The sequence below is a fragment of the Plectropomus leopardus genome, chromosome 17 (assembly GCF_026936395.1).
Source record: "Plectropomus leopardus strain MGB_pleo_1.0 chromosome 17, ASM2693639v1, whole genome shotgun sequence".
In the NCBI taxonomy this organism is placed as follows: Eukaryota; Metazoa; Chordata; class Actinopteri; order Perciformes; family Serranidae; genus Plectropomus; species Plectropomus leopardus.
Genome location: NC_142192.1, coordinates 29005864 through 29022875, shown reverse-complemented (window position 1 = coordinate 29022875; position 17012 = coordinate 29005864). Strand labels below are relative to the sequence as shown.

At 40.4% G+C, this 17012-nt stretch overlaps 1 protein-coding gene across 1 annotated transcript; it reads right to left on the bottom strand.

The window, feature by feature from the left end:
- Nucleotides 1-267: 267 nt before the first annotated feature.
- Nucleotides 268-16681, bottom strand: klhl43 (kelch-like family member 43). Its single transcript, XM_042506594.2, has 7 exons — nt 16487-16681; nt 6523-7080; nt 5714-5862; nt 5261-5607; nt 3872-4171; nt 3619-3794; nt 268-2784 (listed from the first exon to the last, which is right to left on the bottom strand). Exons 2-7 carry the CDS (start codon nt 6834-6836, stop codon nt 1986-1988), a joined length of 2085 nt encoding a protein of 694 aa, XP_042362528.2. The 5' UTR covers nt 6837-7080; nt 16487-16681; the 3' UTR covers nt 268-1985.
- Between the last annotated feature and the right edge of the window lie 331 nt (nt 16682-17012).

The following is a 17012-nucleotide window of genomic DNA, read 5'->3' as shown; positions in this document are numbered from 1 at the left end:
AGGATCAAAAGTTGCAGTTTGAATGGGCTTCAGTGGCATCTTTTTTTGCACTTAACAGTTTGAATATAACAATTTTGTTTACTTCCTGTACGAGCTAAACTGGAAATTATATGTTAACTTATAAATATATGTTAATAACTTCTGGCCTCTGATCAAATGCGTCTTGCAGCACATAAAAGCAGTCAGTTTAAACTTCTTTTCTGTGATCACACTGCATTTCCCAGCAGCCCAGTTTGCATTTATAAACAAAAGACAGGAAACGGCATGTTTTGATCATATTGGCTTTATTCAGTGAAACAACCAACACAGAGCTCATCAGTGCCGAAAAGGAGACAAATACAGAGGGATTCATCCAATCAAATGAGCCAGATTAACCTCGTTGTATCTCGTGATGACAGATATTTATCAGTAATTGTCATTACGATGCAGCTCGGTTTGATTTTTAACCTGCTGGAGTCTCACTGGTTCTTCATTTGGTAGTTTGTCATAGTTTTGGTAAAAATTGTTGAATAATTCGAGGATGGCAAGTGTTTCAAATCACAAACACAGGTGACGTTTGGGTGGATTTTTTTTTATTTTTTAGATTTTTGTTACATTTTTTTCTCAGATTTTCATCTTTATTTTTCAAGATTTATTTATACATTTTTTCAGATTTTTTTTTCATTTTTACATCATTTTCAGAAATATTTTTACTTAAGCTTATTTTTTGACGCCAAGATGTCTGGACACTTTGTTCATGTTATTTTGTGTTTACTACCTTTTAAATTTCACCGGTGTTGTTGAGTTCACACCGCCTTCCTCGTGTTCGCCTCGTAATCCCTCCACTCCATCGCACTTATAAAATATTTATACTTAAGTACTACATCTACATATTTTTTATGTATTTTTTCACAATTAATCTACACTACCTCTAAAATATCATTAAATAAATTAAACAATAAACAGGTTTGTTTATTGCCAACCTGCTTCATTCCTCATGAAGAAATATTTCAAGTTCGCTGATGTCAAATCTTGATTTTTGCATTTTTGTTTTTTTGTCAGAATTGGCTCATTTTCCTGTCGTGGACACACACACTCCTGTCAGTCACGCACACATTCACACTTTACTTTCACGCACACACTCGGCTTAGATACATCTTTGTACACAAACTGCCAGAGGATTCACAGTGACGTTTGTTAAACCCGCTCAGACCGCAGACAGCCACTGTTCCCGTCTTCCCATCATTCATCTTCCTCCTCCGTCATCACCTCTTCACCTCCACCTGCTCCGCTCTACAACTCACAACCCTTTGCCACCTTTTTCACTTCAGTTTCCATTCATGTAAAACCTCCAGAGGACACTTTGGATCGTGCACGCTCTCTTTTCTTGCATGATTTGCAGCAGCATGAAGGTCTAGTTTAATTTATCTTTTTTAATCATCATAATAATGAAGATATGTCATGCAGATATTTTCTTTGGACATTATAAAATAATTTCTGGAAACATTTATGAACAAAGTTTCATCTAAATTGTGTATATCCATGAAAAAATGGATAATTTTGTCCAATTAAATATTTTTAAAAAAACCTTGGCAAAAACTGTCTCACAAATTGCAAGAAAGTAGTAAAATGTGACAAGAAACTTAAAAACCTCTTTTTAAAAAGATAGGATTATTAGAAAATTTTCCCACCTAAAAAGAGAAAAATGTCCTAAAACTATATTTATAATTAGATTTTATATTTAAAATTATTTAACAGAAAAAAATACAATACATAATATAAAATATTTATATTCAAAACTTTTAATTTTTTTTTTAATTTAAGTTTCTTTTAACTTTTTTTTTTTGGGCTAATTTTTGGCCCGCTCGTTGCCTTCTCCCCATGTTTTTGAAAGAAAACCAAATTGCTCAGGTTTCAAAGGGTTAACAGAGAAAAGAGCAGCCCCGATCCAGATGTTCTCCAGAGGTCAAACCTCTCTTCTCGTCTCTCCGCTGCGTCCTGTCTCTCTACGCTGTGATGGTTTGTGAAGGAGCCACGCTGCTCTCTCTGCTCCGGTTCTTCGCGGCCTGCTGCTGCTCGTCGTGCGCCGGCGTGTTGCGGTGCTGCTGCCGGCGCGGTGTGTGGCGGGGCGGCAGGGTCAGGGTGCAGCAGGACACTCCCACCGTGGGCTCGGGCAGATCCTCCGCCATGGACCAGCTGTCTGTGGCCGGGTCGTACTTCTGGACGGCCGCCTTGTAGCGCTTCTCCGCCTCGTTCCAGCCTCCCAGCAGGTACAGCTTGTTGGCCAGCGGCGAGAGGCCGGCGGTGCTCACGCCCAGGGGCAGAGGGGCGGCTCGGCTCCAGGAGCTGCTCTCTGGGGAGAAGACCTCCACGGAGAGCACATCCACCCTCTCACCTCCGGGCCCCAGCTGGCTTCCTCCGACCACGTACACCTTCCCTCCGAGCGTTGTGGAGCAGTGCCAGCCGCGGGGGGTCTCCATGGGGGCCTTCTCGCTCCAGGTGTCGGTATCCACGTTGTAGCACGCCACTGAGCGAGAGTAGGCGCAGTTGATGTACCCACCAGTCACCAGGATGTCTCCGGAGGGCAGGGTGGCGCTGGAGTGGCAGCAGCGGGGCACCTCCATGGGCGCACGCATCTGCCAGGTGTTGGAGGACGGCACGTAGCTCTCGGTGGTGGCCAGCAGGCCTTCCACGTTACGGCCGCCGATGGCGAACAGGCGGCCGCCGCTGGCTGCCAGAGAGAAGTGGGTGCGGCGCTGACGCATGCTGGCCAGGTGGAGCCAGGTGTTGAAGCGAGGGTCGTATCTGGTGGAGTTAAAGGACAAATAGTTCAGACGTTTGAGACCCAAAGTTGCAGGATGCAATCAAACAGTTGCCACACAATGATTGTGAGGCTTTTGGGCGCCCTTAAACTCTGGGACCCACTTTGTAAATTCAGTCATTATCTACTCATTCTCATGCTGATGGAGAATTGGGTGAAATTTTATTGTCTACAAAACACTGCTGGAGGCGTTGCTCTTATCTCCCAGACAGTTGAAGCGAATGTTGTACAGGATTCAAAGGTTAAAAAAAACACATAATAAAACGACAAAATGTCTCCATACTGCTCATCTGAAGGAATCCGAGTGTCCTGAAGCCCAGATGTGACAAGTTGTTTTGAAAACAGTCACAGGCATCATGTTTTAGCCTTATTATTGAAATATCCCAGGCTGTGATTTAAAAAACAAACTCTACTTTGCATGTAGTATTTGAAAATAAATTATTACTTTTTTTCTTTTTTTCCCATCTAAAAACATAGTGGTATTGTGACAAAAACCTAACATTTAAAGGGTTAAAACAAAAAATATATGAATATTTGATATTTATGATGAGGACTGGTGTTGGTTAAAAAATACACTCGAGGAAAGTATAAAATCATATTAAAGTATAATATTCTTCAAAGCCTGATTTTGAAATGTGCGTTTTGTGTGCAGAGTGGAATAAGTGTGTGTAGTATTGAAGCGGGCCTGTAAGGGTTAACTGACATGATGAGGCCCTTCAGGTGTCATCCTGCAAACTTTGGACTTTCTACAGAAAATGAACCGGATGGTGCGGCGTTTGTTGGTTTTGTTTCAGACGATGGCAGCGGCTCGCTCCTACCTGCTCAGCGTGCTGACGGCGTGCTTGGCCTGGTTGCGGGCGTCGTTCTGGTCCTCTCCTCCGGCCACGTACAGGAAGCCGTCCATCACAGCCACACACTGGTTGAAGCTCTTTGCCGGCAGCTGGGTGAGGTGACGCCAGGTGGCTCCTCCTTCACGAGGGTCCCTCCACAGCACCTGGACGCAGAGGTCAAAGGTCAGTGAGGACGTTTCCAATGTTACTTTTAAGGTAGTGAGAAACTGAAAGCACCGACCTCGCGGCTCAGAGCTCTCTCAGTGAGCGATGGTCGACCGCCGATGGTGAGCAGCGTCTGCTGACCGGCACGGACCTGCGTGCGTCGGGACTGCAGGGTGTTCTGCTGGTAGGGCAGCAGGTGGTAGTTCATGGCGTCCACCAGCAGGCGGTGGCAGTGGGCGTCCATCATCATGCGGGGCACCGGCTGGATCTGACTCACCAGCTCGCTAGCCGGGATCGTCTCGAAGCGGATGTGAGACAGCAGCTCTGCGGCGTGCTCCTGACGAGTGGCGTCGAAGTCGAGCCACTTCATGGCCAGCTGCAGGGAGACACGTTCACAGTGAACAGATATGATATATTTTATCGTTATCCTAACAGAGCACCTTTAAAAACCTGTGGTTGCTTAACCCTTTCCAACCTAGATTGGTTTTCTTGTGCTACGTTGAGACGCCTTTCACATGTTTTAAAACCTTTGGACGTTGAGCATGTTGGTTTGCTTTCTTTTGAAAATATGGGGAAAAAGACAATGAGTAACTTGACAAGAAATATCCTGCAAAATTGCAAGACAGTAGATTTAAAAAATTGTAAAAAAAACAAACAAAAACAAAAAAAAAACTGAAAAATGTTAAGAAAATTATAGTTACAATGATCATAATTAAACATTCACAATTATTTTTGTGCACTTTTTCAGGTCATTTCCTTGTTTGTTTATTTACCAAAATAAAAGACATTTAGGAAGAGTTTAGGTACAGACGTTTTCTCATGTGTTGTGTTGCAGAGCTATGAAACTGTCGCGTAAATACAATGACTTGATCTTAATAACTTTAAAGAACTTGATGTGTGCAGCTGTATTATCCAGGTAAGTATCAGATCGGGACTCGGTATCAGTAGATATTAAATTACTCAAATCGCAAAAAAGCTTGATCAGGACATCCCTAATATATATATGTAGTTGTAGCATCAGACATTAAAAGATAAATTAAATAAATTGAATAGATAAATGAGGATTATAATCAGGGCTGTCGGACACATTTGGTCCAGTTTATAAATATAAAGATCACTGCTTCCTCAGCTGTTTGTCTATTCAGGTCTGCAGCAGAGTTGTGTATTAATAAACGAGCTCTTCTTGCACACAGTGAGTTATATTCGGGGTTTCTGCTCACAGTCGACCTGCAGGTGACTGGTCTGCGTTATGCTGTGAGCAGCTGGTCTGGGGTCTGTTTTTAGTTCTGGATGAAAATAGTCCCAGAGGGTCGTCGAGTTAATGCTGGATGGCAGCGGTCGCCTCCTAGAAGACCTGGCGCTTCTCCTCAGTTTGGATATTTGAAGTAAATATGTTCACTTGACAGAAGATCATATTGCAACCTACATTTTCAGCAACCTTTAAAGACAAAGTTTGACCTCTCACCTGGAAGGCGGTGACCTCTGACGGCAACAACAGCGAGTCGTCCTGCAGGAAGGCGGAGATCTGCTCCAGGGTCAGCTGCGTGAACAGCGGCGTCTCTGCGAACTGCACAAAGTTCTCCAGGACGAAGCGGCGGGCGGCGTCGCACACGGGCATCAGACCGTAGGCGGCGGCGATGTTCCAGATGTAGACGCAGGTCTGTACGTTGAGCTCGGCCAGCAGGAAGTCCATGCACATCTTGAGGAGCTGAGGGATCTGCAGAGTGGCGGCGGCAGAGGCGGTGCAGCCGATGGTGTAGAGGGACATGTGGACACGTCCCAGGTAGGCAAAGGTGATGACGTTAGCCAGGCCTGAAGACAGAAGAGTGAGACAAACTTTCATTTAAAAAGCCAACCGTGGCGAGCCGAGACTGAATTCTTCAGACGGGAGTTTTTGCGGCAGTGACAGAGTCATTACCCAGAGGTGAGAGGGACGGCAGCTCGAGGCGCTTCATGCCCGGGTCTTTGGCCAGAATCTCTCTGAAGTACTGACTGATGGACGAAATGACCAGCTTGTGGACGTCGAAGGCTTTCGTCTTACAGGCCAACTCCAGATCAGTCAGGAACCTGCGGAGCAGAGCAGACGGATGGATGATACACAAACAATGTACTGTACTGTAACTGTAATACATCATAATTGTACCATGCAGTACAATTAATGTTTGGTAATTATACTGAATTGGTATTGATGTTGTATTGTATCAAAGTTGTTTTGCAATTGTAATGTACTGTAATGTAAAGTATTGTAAGTGTAAAGTATCGTAATTATCTAGTAATTGTACTGTATTGTAATTGTAACTTAGCATAATTGTATTGTATTGCAATTCTAATGTCTCTTATTTGTATCGTAATTGTACTGTATCTACATTGTGTAGTTATCATATGGTAATTGTATGTATCGTAACTGTAAAGTATCGTAATGGTACAATAATCATTCCATATCGTAATTGTAAAGTATTGTAGATTCATAGTAATCGTACTGTATTGTAATTGTAAAATATCCTTATCATATGGAAACCGTACAGTATGCGGTATCAAAATTTTATAGTAATCGTATGGTATGGTAATTGTAAAGTATCCAAATTTTATGGTAATCATATGGTGTAGTAGTTGTAATGTATCGTAATAGTATGTAAATCTTACGGTATTGTAATTGTAAAGTATCGTAAGTGATAAGTATTGTAATTGTAAGACGGTCCAAACAGTACTGTGAGTATCTGAACCTACTTCTCCTGCCGCATCTTGCTGAGCTCCTCCAGCATGGTGTTTCCGTGCATCGGTCGTGTCAGCTCGCTGCCCAGGCCGAGGCCTCTCTCTCCGGGCTTGATGACCGGCGGCGGCAGCGGCAGGTTCAGACTGTTCAGCTGGGCGATGTCGAGCGCCGCCATCTGCTCAATCTTCTTCACGCCGCTCTCCACCACCACCACACCGTCACCACGGCTCTCCACCTTCAGCTGGGCTTTGGTGGTCTCCAGGGCGACCTGAGGGATGGTTTCCACGCCGGGCTTCTTCTGACGGGAGGCCTTCTTCTTGGGGGCCATCGTTTGACGGTTTAGGTCGTTTCTTGTAGGTTTTAAGTTTATTTTAATAAAAGGTTTATTGTGTCGACTTATTGACAGACAGGGACTCTTTAACTTTCTAAAAATCCAACTAATCGACAAAATTTAATGAAAACTGTTTCCTGACTTTGCTGCAAGTGCTTTGGCTGGAGGTTGAAGCGAAGAATGGTATAATGGTTTGACTGGTTTGGGATTTTGTTGGTGGTTTAAACACAGCACACAGCACCTGAAAAAGGAGGAGACAAAGATGTAATTATCAGTTGCAAAGTGAAGACACAAATTGTTCAAACCATTTGATTGATCTTCATTTTAATCAGTCTTATAGTTCACCAAAACCAAAATAAGTGCCATGCACAGCTGAAATAACGTGTGTGTGTGTGTGTGTGTGTGTGTGTGTGTGTGTGTGTGTGTGTGTGTGTGTGTGTGTGTGTGTGTGTGTGTGAAAATGTACAGGTATAATTAGCCCATTGAATGCCCAGTTCAGCACAATGGAAGAACAGGAAGTATAGAAACTGCATTTTTTGTTATTCTAAATATTTTCATGTTTTTTTTTTTTATTGCAAAGTCCCCAGAAAAAAATGTTGACATTTTATGTTTCTGCAAATATGTTACATTTGCACGTATCACATCAACATTTCTAAATCGACTATCTTCTGGAGGTGGAGCCGATGGGAGACTGCGTGACAAATAAGTGAGACGCCTGCTGAACTGCAGACTACTGTCCAAAAAAAAACGTTTTTCCTTTGGCGACCCAGCAGCTTTCAAAGCACAAAACATGGTTGCTTTGGGGCAACCAGTTGCTATTTTTCTGTGGGGATAGAGCCACAGACAGATGTGTTTTACCATGGCATCACTGCGTTTCCTGCCGGGATTGTGTCACGAAAAGCAATTGTTATTTTACTGAGACATCGCTGATTTCCAGTCTGCGATTATGCCTAAAGATCCTCAATCAAGTAGTTTTTGTGCCTAAACCCAACCACACATAAACCACAGCATTTTTTTCTGACTTCACCTATTGGTTTCTATTTTTTTTTAGCAAATTTCCTCTCTTTTGACAGTAAAGTATTCTAAATATCTCCAATAATCTTGATATAAAAGATGCAATGTGTCACAAACGTACCATAGTTTTAAAATATTTGAATGTTTTCCAGCGTTAGGCGGCCATCAGTTTGAAAGTATTTGAGAGAAATATGAAAATCCACATTCAGAGACATAAAAATGTCTCAAAATAAGCTAATTTATCATGGCATTATTTTATTGTTGACAGTTTTAACTGATCTGTTCTTTCAGCAAAATCACTGTGCTGTCAAAATGTAACTTTAACAATGATAAAAGCAAACATGTTTGCAGTAAGGGATTAGATATTTAAAGCAAGATTCAGTTTCTGCACTAAAACAAAACCATGTATGTATGTATTTAAATTATATTAATATATCACTAACAAAGAGTTACTCTAAAGAAAACACAAATTACTGTCTTATCTCTCCTTTGTCCACGACAATGTGTTTTAATACTTTGAATTATTGAAGAGAAAATCGTAACAACACACCTGGCAAATGTTTCCAGCATCTAAATGACAGTTTCATGGTCACTGGAGGACGCCACAAACCCACTGACAGATGCACATTTCTCTGTTAATCTCTCAACATCAAACAAAACAACAAACACACCGGCACCTTTCCTAAATCCTGAGGATCACCTACAAACTGAGAGACTCTGTGTGCTGGCAGCAGTGTGAATGACAGCTGCAAGTGTCCTGAAGAGAAGCTCGGGGTCGAGTTTTGTGGTTTACAGCCGCCATCCGACATTTAATGCACCTGAGGAATCTTATTCATGATCACAGTGAGCCGCAGACGGACGCAGAGAGCGAAGGCATCACATTTAAGAGCTGATGTGCAGAGTAGAGGCATGCTGAAATAAACAATATATATATATATTTTAAAAGGAGCATTTTGTGTTTTCTTAGTTTGGTTGTAAAAATATAATGTTTCAGCGATGTTGTGATAAACATGGTTGGGTTTAGGCACAAAAAACATTCTATGATGGTTTGGAAGAGATCAGGTTTGAAATACTCAACTTTCTCGGTACTATCGCGGCAAGAAACTCAGTGTCTCGGTGTTTAAGTGAACTCTAATGAGCAACTGAAAAAGCATTGGCCTAAAAATTAGTAAGAAATTAGGTAAAACAAAACAACCTGAAAGAAAAACACATAAAATGAGTAAAAGAAAAAGGAAATGACTCAAAAAAGTGCTGAAAAAAAGAAAACAAAATCTGTAACACAATTTTAAATATAATCATCATCATCATCATCATCATCATCATCATCATCATAATCAAAGTCACAATAATAATAAAATTATGAACAGAGTTTTCTATTTTTTTTCTATTTTCAAAATAATTTTTAGGTAATTTTCTTGTAACTTCCATTTTTTTTTGCAATTTGCTCACTGCCTTTCTTCCCCACGTTTTATTTGCATGCATTTGAAAGGGTTAAACAGGTTGTAAAAGGGATCTGGAAGCAGCACAAGAAAACTGATGTCGACCCAGGTCCGAAATTGTCAAAAACAGCAGCAGGTAACACAGCGATGCATTGGTAGAAAACAGCTTTTTTGGTCTCAAAAAGTTGCCTGCATTAATCTGCAGCTTGACAGGCCTCAGCTCATATAGTTGATACGATATATATGAAAAGTACAAATGAAACATGCTTTGCATTTAATGGCTGCATTTTTTGCTGGTGACTCGGCTGTGAACAAAGGCTAAAAAAGTCTTCACCTACTGCATTAATGGCAGCTACAAATGACAATAGTGGGACGACTGTTAAACATATTATTAGTATTTGACTAAACTGGTAACGTTTTGTGACAGCAGCTCAAGTGGAAATATGATAACTCAGTATCGTAATATAGTAATACGAGGCGTCCCTGTAGTCAAAGGGCGTCATTAGAGTGAGCTGGCCGTCTGTTGGTAAACAGGAGACACCGATCTTTGTCTCTGGCTCACGGTTTGTTGTCGTTCACCTGAGCCTCCAGCAGAGATTATCTCCCTGCTGTGTCAGGGTGGAAATTTAAAGTAACTCCAGTGTCTATTTGGGGCCTCAGCTGTGTGCCAGTTATAAATGATCTTTCTCCCACTGAGCTTTATTAAGACCCATACTTGACATTTTCACATCTTTGCCCTTTCCACCTTCTAGTGAGCATTATTAGACACATCTATTGTCAGATAAAGGTTTTCTATATGACAGTCGGAGGCCTAATAAAGCAGCAAACAACTGTTATGCAGAAATGTAGTGGAGCGATGGCGTCCTGAGTGGAGAATGTTGTCTCTCTGTGTGACTGCACATCTCTCTGTACGGCACACATACGTCTTATCACAGCGATGGCGTCGTCGCGAAATCATTCTCAATGTCTTATGTTTTATGTTATGTTAAATGTTTATATTATTACTATAAGTCAGCAGCAGCATTTCAACTTTACACCATCTGGCTGCGTTTCATGTGGACGCGACAGGTTGCGTCCGGCTGCATTCTCAGGTGACGCTGCCTGTGCACGTATTGGGTGGACGCAGCAGCTTCTGTCCACCCATTTATCAGCGTATGATAACACTGCGACCGCTTCTGTCCGGCCGCATACTCAGCCTACCATGCACATGCAAAAGGTGCCATTTGGCGTTTCACACATATGCCAAAAACCCTGACAGAGCGGCCCTATTTTATGAGTTATTTCCCGAATGAGAACGTGCTGGTGCAGACAGTCACGGCCCAGCCTCTGAATTGTAGCTCAATATTCTCTGAAAATCGCATACAGCTCCTTTAACTTCAATTGGAAATGTTATGTTCATTTATGTGTTTTAAAGGTTTCTTGAAACAACCTCAGAATATCAAAAATGTTTCACACCGCTGTCTGTGACGTCCTCATTAACTTTATCTGGTGGCCGTTTTAAATAACGCCTCTGACCACAAACATGTACATGACTCTCTCCGTCCCTCCTCCTCCTCCTCCTCCTTCGCTCTGTGTCTGAACTTGGCTCTTTTTAAATAGCACCTATTGGCTCGCCGGCCAACGGCCTCCACACATGGACAGACCGGGGACAGACGCTGGAGCCGCAGCTGTTGTCGGTGTCATATGAAGAGGCGGGGCTTCCTGTCACAGACCATACATGCTGCTTGTAGATGTTGCAATCACCCTTTAAACAGCTGAAACAGTAACGTCCAGCAGCCAGGACACTGTATGACCTCATTACTACAAAAATTAAATGAGAAGGATAATTTGCTATTCGACAGCGGCTAATAGTTTCTGTGACTGTGAGCCGCTCAGTTTGATGATCCCGGAGGCAAAGAGCCACGAAAACGTGAGAAATTCAGTGTCAAAGCCAACTGGAGACACGAGGGGCCGGACGATGATGTGAAAAACATATTCGATTGATGCAAAAACAACAAGGTGGAGGATAAAAGCAACTTGATTTTACTAATGAGCAATAAAATCATAGTAAACGCATCTGCAGAATTTAAAGTATTCCAAAAAATCCAACAAGTACATCTTTACTTAAAAAAAGTACCAAAAATAGCCCCTAACAACTACTGAAGTAAACTACAGGAGTATTTTTTTTAGTAAAATGTAATTAAAATAATTTTTAATAAATAAATAAATAAACGTACTCGTTTCCAATTCTACATGATTAGATTGTTATTACTGACAGCTGAGTTTCCAATAAACCTTAAATTGCGCAAATTGAAATTGCAAATGTAAAATATACCTAATGGAAACACATCAGTTTTGAAAAAACAAACAAACTCCCATTTATAGCAAAAAAGTTTTTATGCTCACACCAGGTGGTATTTCAGGCGACTCGAAAAAAGTTCGCAAAACTGCAGTGGAAAGACTTTTTTTGGCTTTTATAGGTCACATGATATACAACAAAGAGTCTCTCTAAAAAACATGCATCGCATAACTCTTCAAAGTTGGGCAGATCATCAAGAAGTTTTAAATCCACCAATCACCTCCGTAAAACCCCCCATACGTGGCCCCTTCCACGTATAGGGGTCTCGCCTTTCCATTATCAAACAACACGCCTTCGTCGCCTTTGATTGGAAACAATGACGGTTAGTGCGGTGGCTGCAGTAGAAATAAACCTGCTAATGTTTTGAACATCCTCCGCCATGCTTCTTTGAACGTTATCACGAGAGGAGACGTCGCATAACATCACAAACGCAAAGGGCGTCATCTCGCAATTATGTTTTTGCGAAATTTTGAAAATATCGAAGCGTTTTGCTGAAATCCGTATTGGAAACCCGCCTGGTGTTTCAGGCTGAGGCTGCAGATGGTGAAACTACGTTCAAAAACTTTATACTGTTTAGTCCAGTGGTTACCAACTTTGGGTTGGACCCCTCCAAAGGGTCACAAGAAAAATCTGAGGTGAAAAAAAACTACAAAAATTTGTTTACTGTGGAAGCCCTAAACGGATAATTTTCTTGAGATAACAAAACTGTGTTATCCTGAGATGACGGCACAATTAAGATTGAAAATTGAGATCGGAAAAACAGAGGGGGAACAAATATTTGAAAGTATGGCCACTAAGGGCTTCTGTAGTTTTCATATTTGGTACTTTTCTAATTACGCCCAGATCACCCTGCTTTTTGGAAATTATTCAAAAATTATCAGGAATTTACATGCCTGTAAAATCAATCATAACCAAATTATATGTCAGTGGTGTTAGTATCTAACAATAGAAAGGCATAAAATGATCATCAGATTCTGTGTATGTGATGATTTTTCCTCGTTGCTGACACAGCCACTATACTCTTGTTTTGAAAGGAGACGCTGTTGTTAGTTACAGTATATCTGACAGTGATGATGATGATGATGATGGTGGTGGTGGTGGTGGTGAGGTCTGGTTCCCAGTATGGCCGATGACAGAGCAGCTGCTCCCTACGCTAACCTTGGCCCCGGATATTTCTGAAGGCTGATCTGTGCAGAGATTATTTTCATGCCGCAGAACCACTGAACAAGTGGTTTGTTGTCTGAAACGTCGCCAAGAGCTTAATTTACATTTTACAGACGTCACCTGCATCGGTGGAAAGGCCCTACATTATTTACATATCGTACATCATTTGAGTAAACGTTAGGTATATGTACTTCAGAGTATGTGTATTTTTATACTCTGCAGTATTCATCAAACAGCCATAGTTACTGTCTACTTTACAGATTAAGATTTCACTTTAACTCTTTAAAACTTTAGTCAATTGGTTTTATTTCTTTCATTCAAAAATAATGGGAAGAAGGCGATGAGCAACTTGACAAGAAATCACCAAAAAAAAAAGCAATAATGAAAAAATATGAGAAAATAACATACAAATAAGCAAAAAAATAAGAAAAGTAAAAACAAACATGAAAATGACCCAAAAAAGTGCTGAAAATTTAACATATATATTCATATTTTTTTCTCTTACCTAAATTCAAATATATATAGTTCTAATAATATATAAATATTTCTTCTTTAAAAACACATTTTCAGGTCGTTTGTTGTCACCTTTTCCTTTTCACTAATTTCTCACAATTTGAGGAACAGTTCTTGCCAAGTTGATTATTTTCTTTTCCCTGCAGTTTTGAAAGAAATCTGTTTTTTAAGGGTTAACTAGCTTGTGAGAGGCATCTGAAGGCAGCACAGGAAAACTGATGGTAATGCAGGTTTCAAAGGGTTAAAAACACACGTTTACAGTTTTCTCTAATTTTTTGTATTTATTTCTTATACATTTCACTGTTGTTTTTTAACAACAACAACAACAACAACAACAACAAAAAAACAGTGAAAAATGAAATCAGCAGCTTGGCATGAAATGTCAATGAAATCATCAACAACTAGGGAAAAGTACAGATAAATCTGTATTTAATTATATGTTTAAAATAAGCCTAAAGAAAAAGATATACTATTTTTATTTTAATTATTTGTTTTTTATATATATATATATTTGCAAATATCAGTTAATTTGACGTAAAAAGTTTTTTAAAATTATTTTCTCACTAATTTTTGGGTAATTTCTAGTTACCCTTCTTTTTAGAAAGAAATGAAGCCAAATTGCTCAGTTTTCAGAGAGTTAAGAGGCCTGCTAAATTAAAATGCAGGAAACCAAAATTACTCTGCATAGTATTTATTTGAGACATTAATGTTAAAATCAGCTGAGCAGAAATAGGGCTCAGTTTGAATCACTGCCCCCGTCTTGAGAAGAGCAAAAACATCAGCCGCAGCCTCTCGTACCAATGACATGAACATGTGTGTTTACAGTCATGTGACTGTTTTTAAACCGTCTCTTCTTTAATGTAACGGCTGGTTTGTTTCTCTTGGAGAGCAAAAAACTTGGCAGTGTTTGTTCACTGCACATTGGAGAAGAACTGATAATATAAAGTAACTGCAGTTTAACTGGTTGCCAGGTGTTGATGTGTGTGAGAGTCTTAATTTAGAGGAAAATAAACAGTTTAGGTGCGTAAGGAAAGAGGAAGGGGTGGAAATCTGAGCTCCTCGGGGTCTGCGTGTTATTTTTAGACGTCGACCTCAGCGTGTCAAAGCTTTGCAAAGAAGCAGAGACAACATGAAATGAAGCTTTGTGATGCTTTTATCAGAGATGTGTTTGCAGAAGAAACAACGGCTGTGTGCTTCCAAAATGAATCAAATAACTGTTGGCCATGACACGTATTATTAAATATATTTATCATTAAATACGCCTGATGGAAACAAGTCAATTCTGAAAAAAAAAACCCAAAAAACGCAAAAACATTTTTATGTTCACATGAGGTAGTATTTCGGGCAAAACTGGAAAAGCCATATAACTTTACTGGAAATACCCAAATCTACGGGCTCAGGCTCACAGAGCACACGTAGTCAAGATTGACGGCAGCTGAACGCGGCTGAATGTGCCCGAGCAGGTAACTTCCTCCAGCGGAGCGACGGATTTGATCTGCACTATTCTTTTGTTGGCTTGTTTATTTATCTTCTTTAAAAAAATTTACATTTCCAAAATAAAGATTTGGATCAATCAAAACAGTGGAATATAATAGGTGCAAATCCAAAATAATGAGCTAAAAGACACCAAAACACCCTGTAGAGTCAAGGACCAACACCACTGACTGTCTTTTTTAAAACTTTACGAAAGTGGTACGAACTGCAGCGATATAGTGCTGTATTAAAAAGTGTTTCTGTTATTTTGTCCACCACCTGTACCTGAATCCACAAACATACACACTGTAAAAATACGGCAAAATTCTTACAGTAATGTACTGGTTTTTGTTTTTTTAATGCGGTAAAACTGTAAATCTTGATGCTTTTTGGAGCCGATGTTAATCTTAATGTCATTTTAAAGGAAAAGTTGTTTTTGTGATATTGCTGTAAAAATGCAGCAGTCAAAATAGGACAGCACCTCGATACAGCGTTTTTTTTAAATTCTTGCAACCTTATGAGAATTATTGCAGTTTCAACAAGTTATACTGTGAGTGAGGGCGATTTTTTTTTTTTTTGTAAAAATGCATACTAGTGTTTTTCCAAATTACAGCAAAACGCTGTAAATCTTGATGCAGTTTTTGAGCCATTGTCACTGTAAACCTCACATTCTTCTGCAGAATACTGTTACAAACTCAACAGTTATATACTGTTAAAGTAATTTGCAGTAGTGACTCTTTAAAATAGCCACCACAGCTGGCAGCAGTTTGCAGTAATTTTACAGGAAAGTTTGTTACAGTGCACACACACACACACACACACACACACACACACACACACACACACACACACACCACCCTGCATGCCTCTCCACCTCTTCTGTCGCTCTTCGGCTGCAGCTAAATTCCTTCTCTATCTCCTGTGTGTATTTATAGGCGCTGACACACTCAACATGTACTTCGTGTGTGTATTTTGTGTGTATTTCGCAGCTAAGGGCTGGAAACAGAAGGACCGACGCCCCCGCTGTGTGTATCCCAACAGCAACTGGCAACTTCTTTACATTGTTTCCATTCAGCAGTTAAATATAAATATTAGTATAAATTACTGATTAATGCAATGATGTCATTGGATATATCATTTTATATGTGGTTTCCAGTGTTGCACCTAATACATTCGGTGCCCGGGGCAAGCTCCCCCCGGTCCCCCCCTTCATTAACTGTATGTACTTCACTGGTGATTTCTGTCCTTTCTTAATGAAACTTTAGTGACAAAAGTGTAAGTGGAGATTTTAGGATGCAAAACTTTTATTCATTTAATCTTTTGAAAGCTCAGCAAATTGACTTAGGAAGGGAGTAATGAGTAACGGAAGACGCAAAAATTATCCAGAAATTAGTAATAAGTGCTGGAAATTTTTTTTTAAATTTTTTTAAAAAAACATGGAAATCACTAGGAAAAAAATGCTTAAATTTCTAATAATAATAAATCTAAATTGACTAATTTTTGCAATTTGTGTAACATTTCTTTCAAAGTTGCCCACTTCCTTGTTTCCCCATGTTTTTGAATGAAATTGCACTCTTGACTCAAAGTTTAAATACTTGCAAAAGGAGTCTGAGAGCAGCACAAGAAAAGCTGTCGCTCCAGGTTTCAAAAGGTTAAGTACTAACTCCTCTTGACTTGTGATGCAGTAAAATTAAATGTATTTTTACCTCTTTCTCCCCCCTGACTCCTGCTCCTCTTCTTTTCCTTTTTCACTCAACTTCAGTCTTTAAACTCTCTTTAACCGTCTTTCTTTTCTCTGTTGTTGTTCTCTAACAGGGTCTTTGCTTCGTCCGTCTGTCCGTCCTCTGTCAGTGCTGTGTGTGTGTGTGTGTGTGTGAGTGTGTGCGTGTGTTTGTGTGTGTCAGATGAGGGTCCCAACCAAAGCTGTGACGTATCATTCACCGCCCCTCTCACCGAAACCCTCAAAAACCCAACCGCGCCTCCCTCTGATGCTCTTCTTTCATTTCCCACCTCCATCTCCAAATACAGGCACTCCTCATCGCCCTCCCCTCCAAAAATATCCCATAAGAGGCCGGCTGCCCTCTCACCCGACACTGCCTCACCCCCCTCATGGCCTCTGGGTTTTAGATTTTAGATTTGTATTTCTTTGACTGTTAATCTCTCTAATTCATCTTTCACACCAACAAAACAAGAGAAACTCACACATGTTAACATAAAACATGTTATCTGATG

Coding starts and splice junctions, on each gene's coding strand:
- klhl43 (XM_042506594.2), bottom strand. CDS start 6,836: ATGGCCCCCAAGAAGAAGGCCTCCCGTCAGAAGAAGCCCGGCGTGGAA. Junction 5,863..6,522: donor AGCAAGATGCGGCAGGAGAA/GTAGGTTCAGAT, acceptor TCTGCTCCGCAG/GTTCCTGACTGATCTGGAGT. Junction 2,785..3,618: donor GCCGTCAGCACGCTGAGCAG/GTAGGAGCGAGC, acceptor TAACTCCACCAG/ATACGACCCTCGCTTCAACA.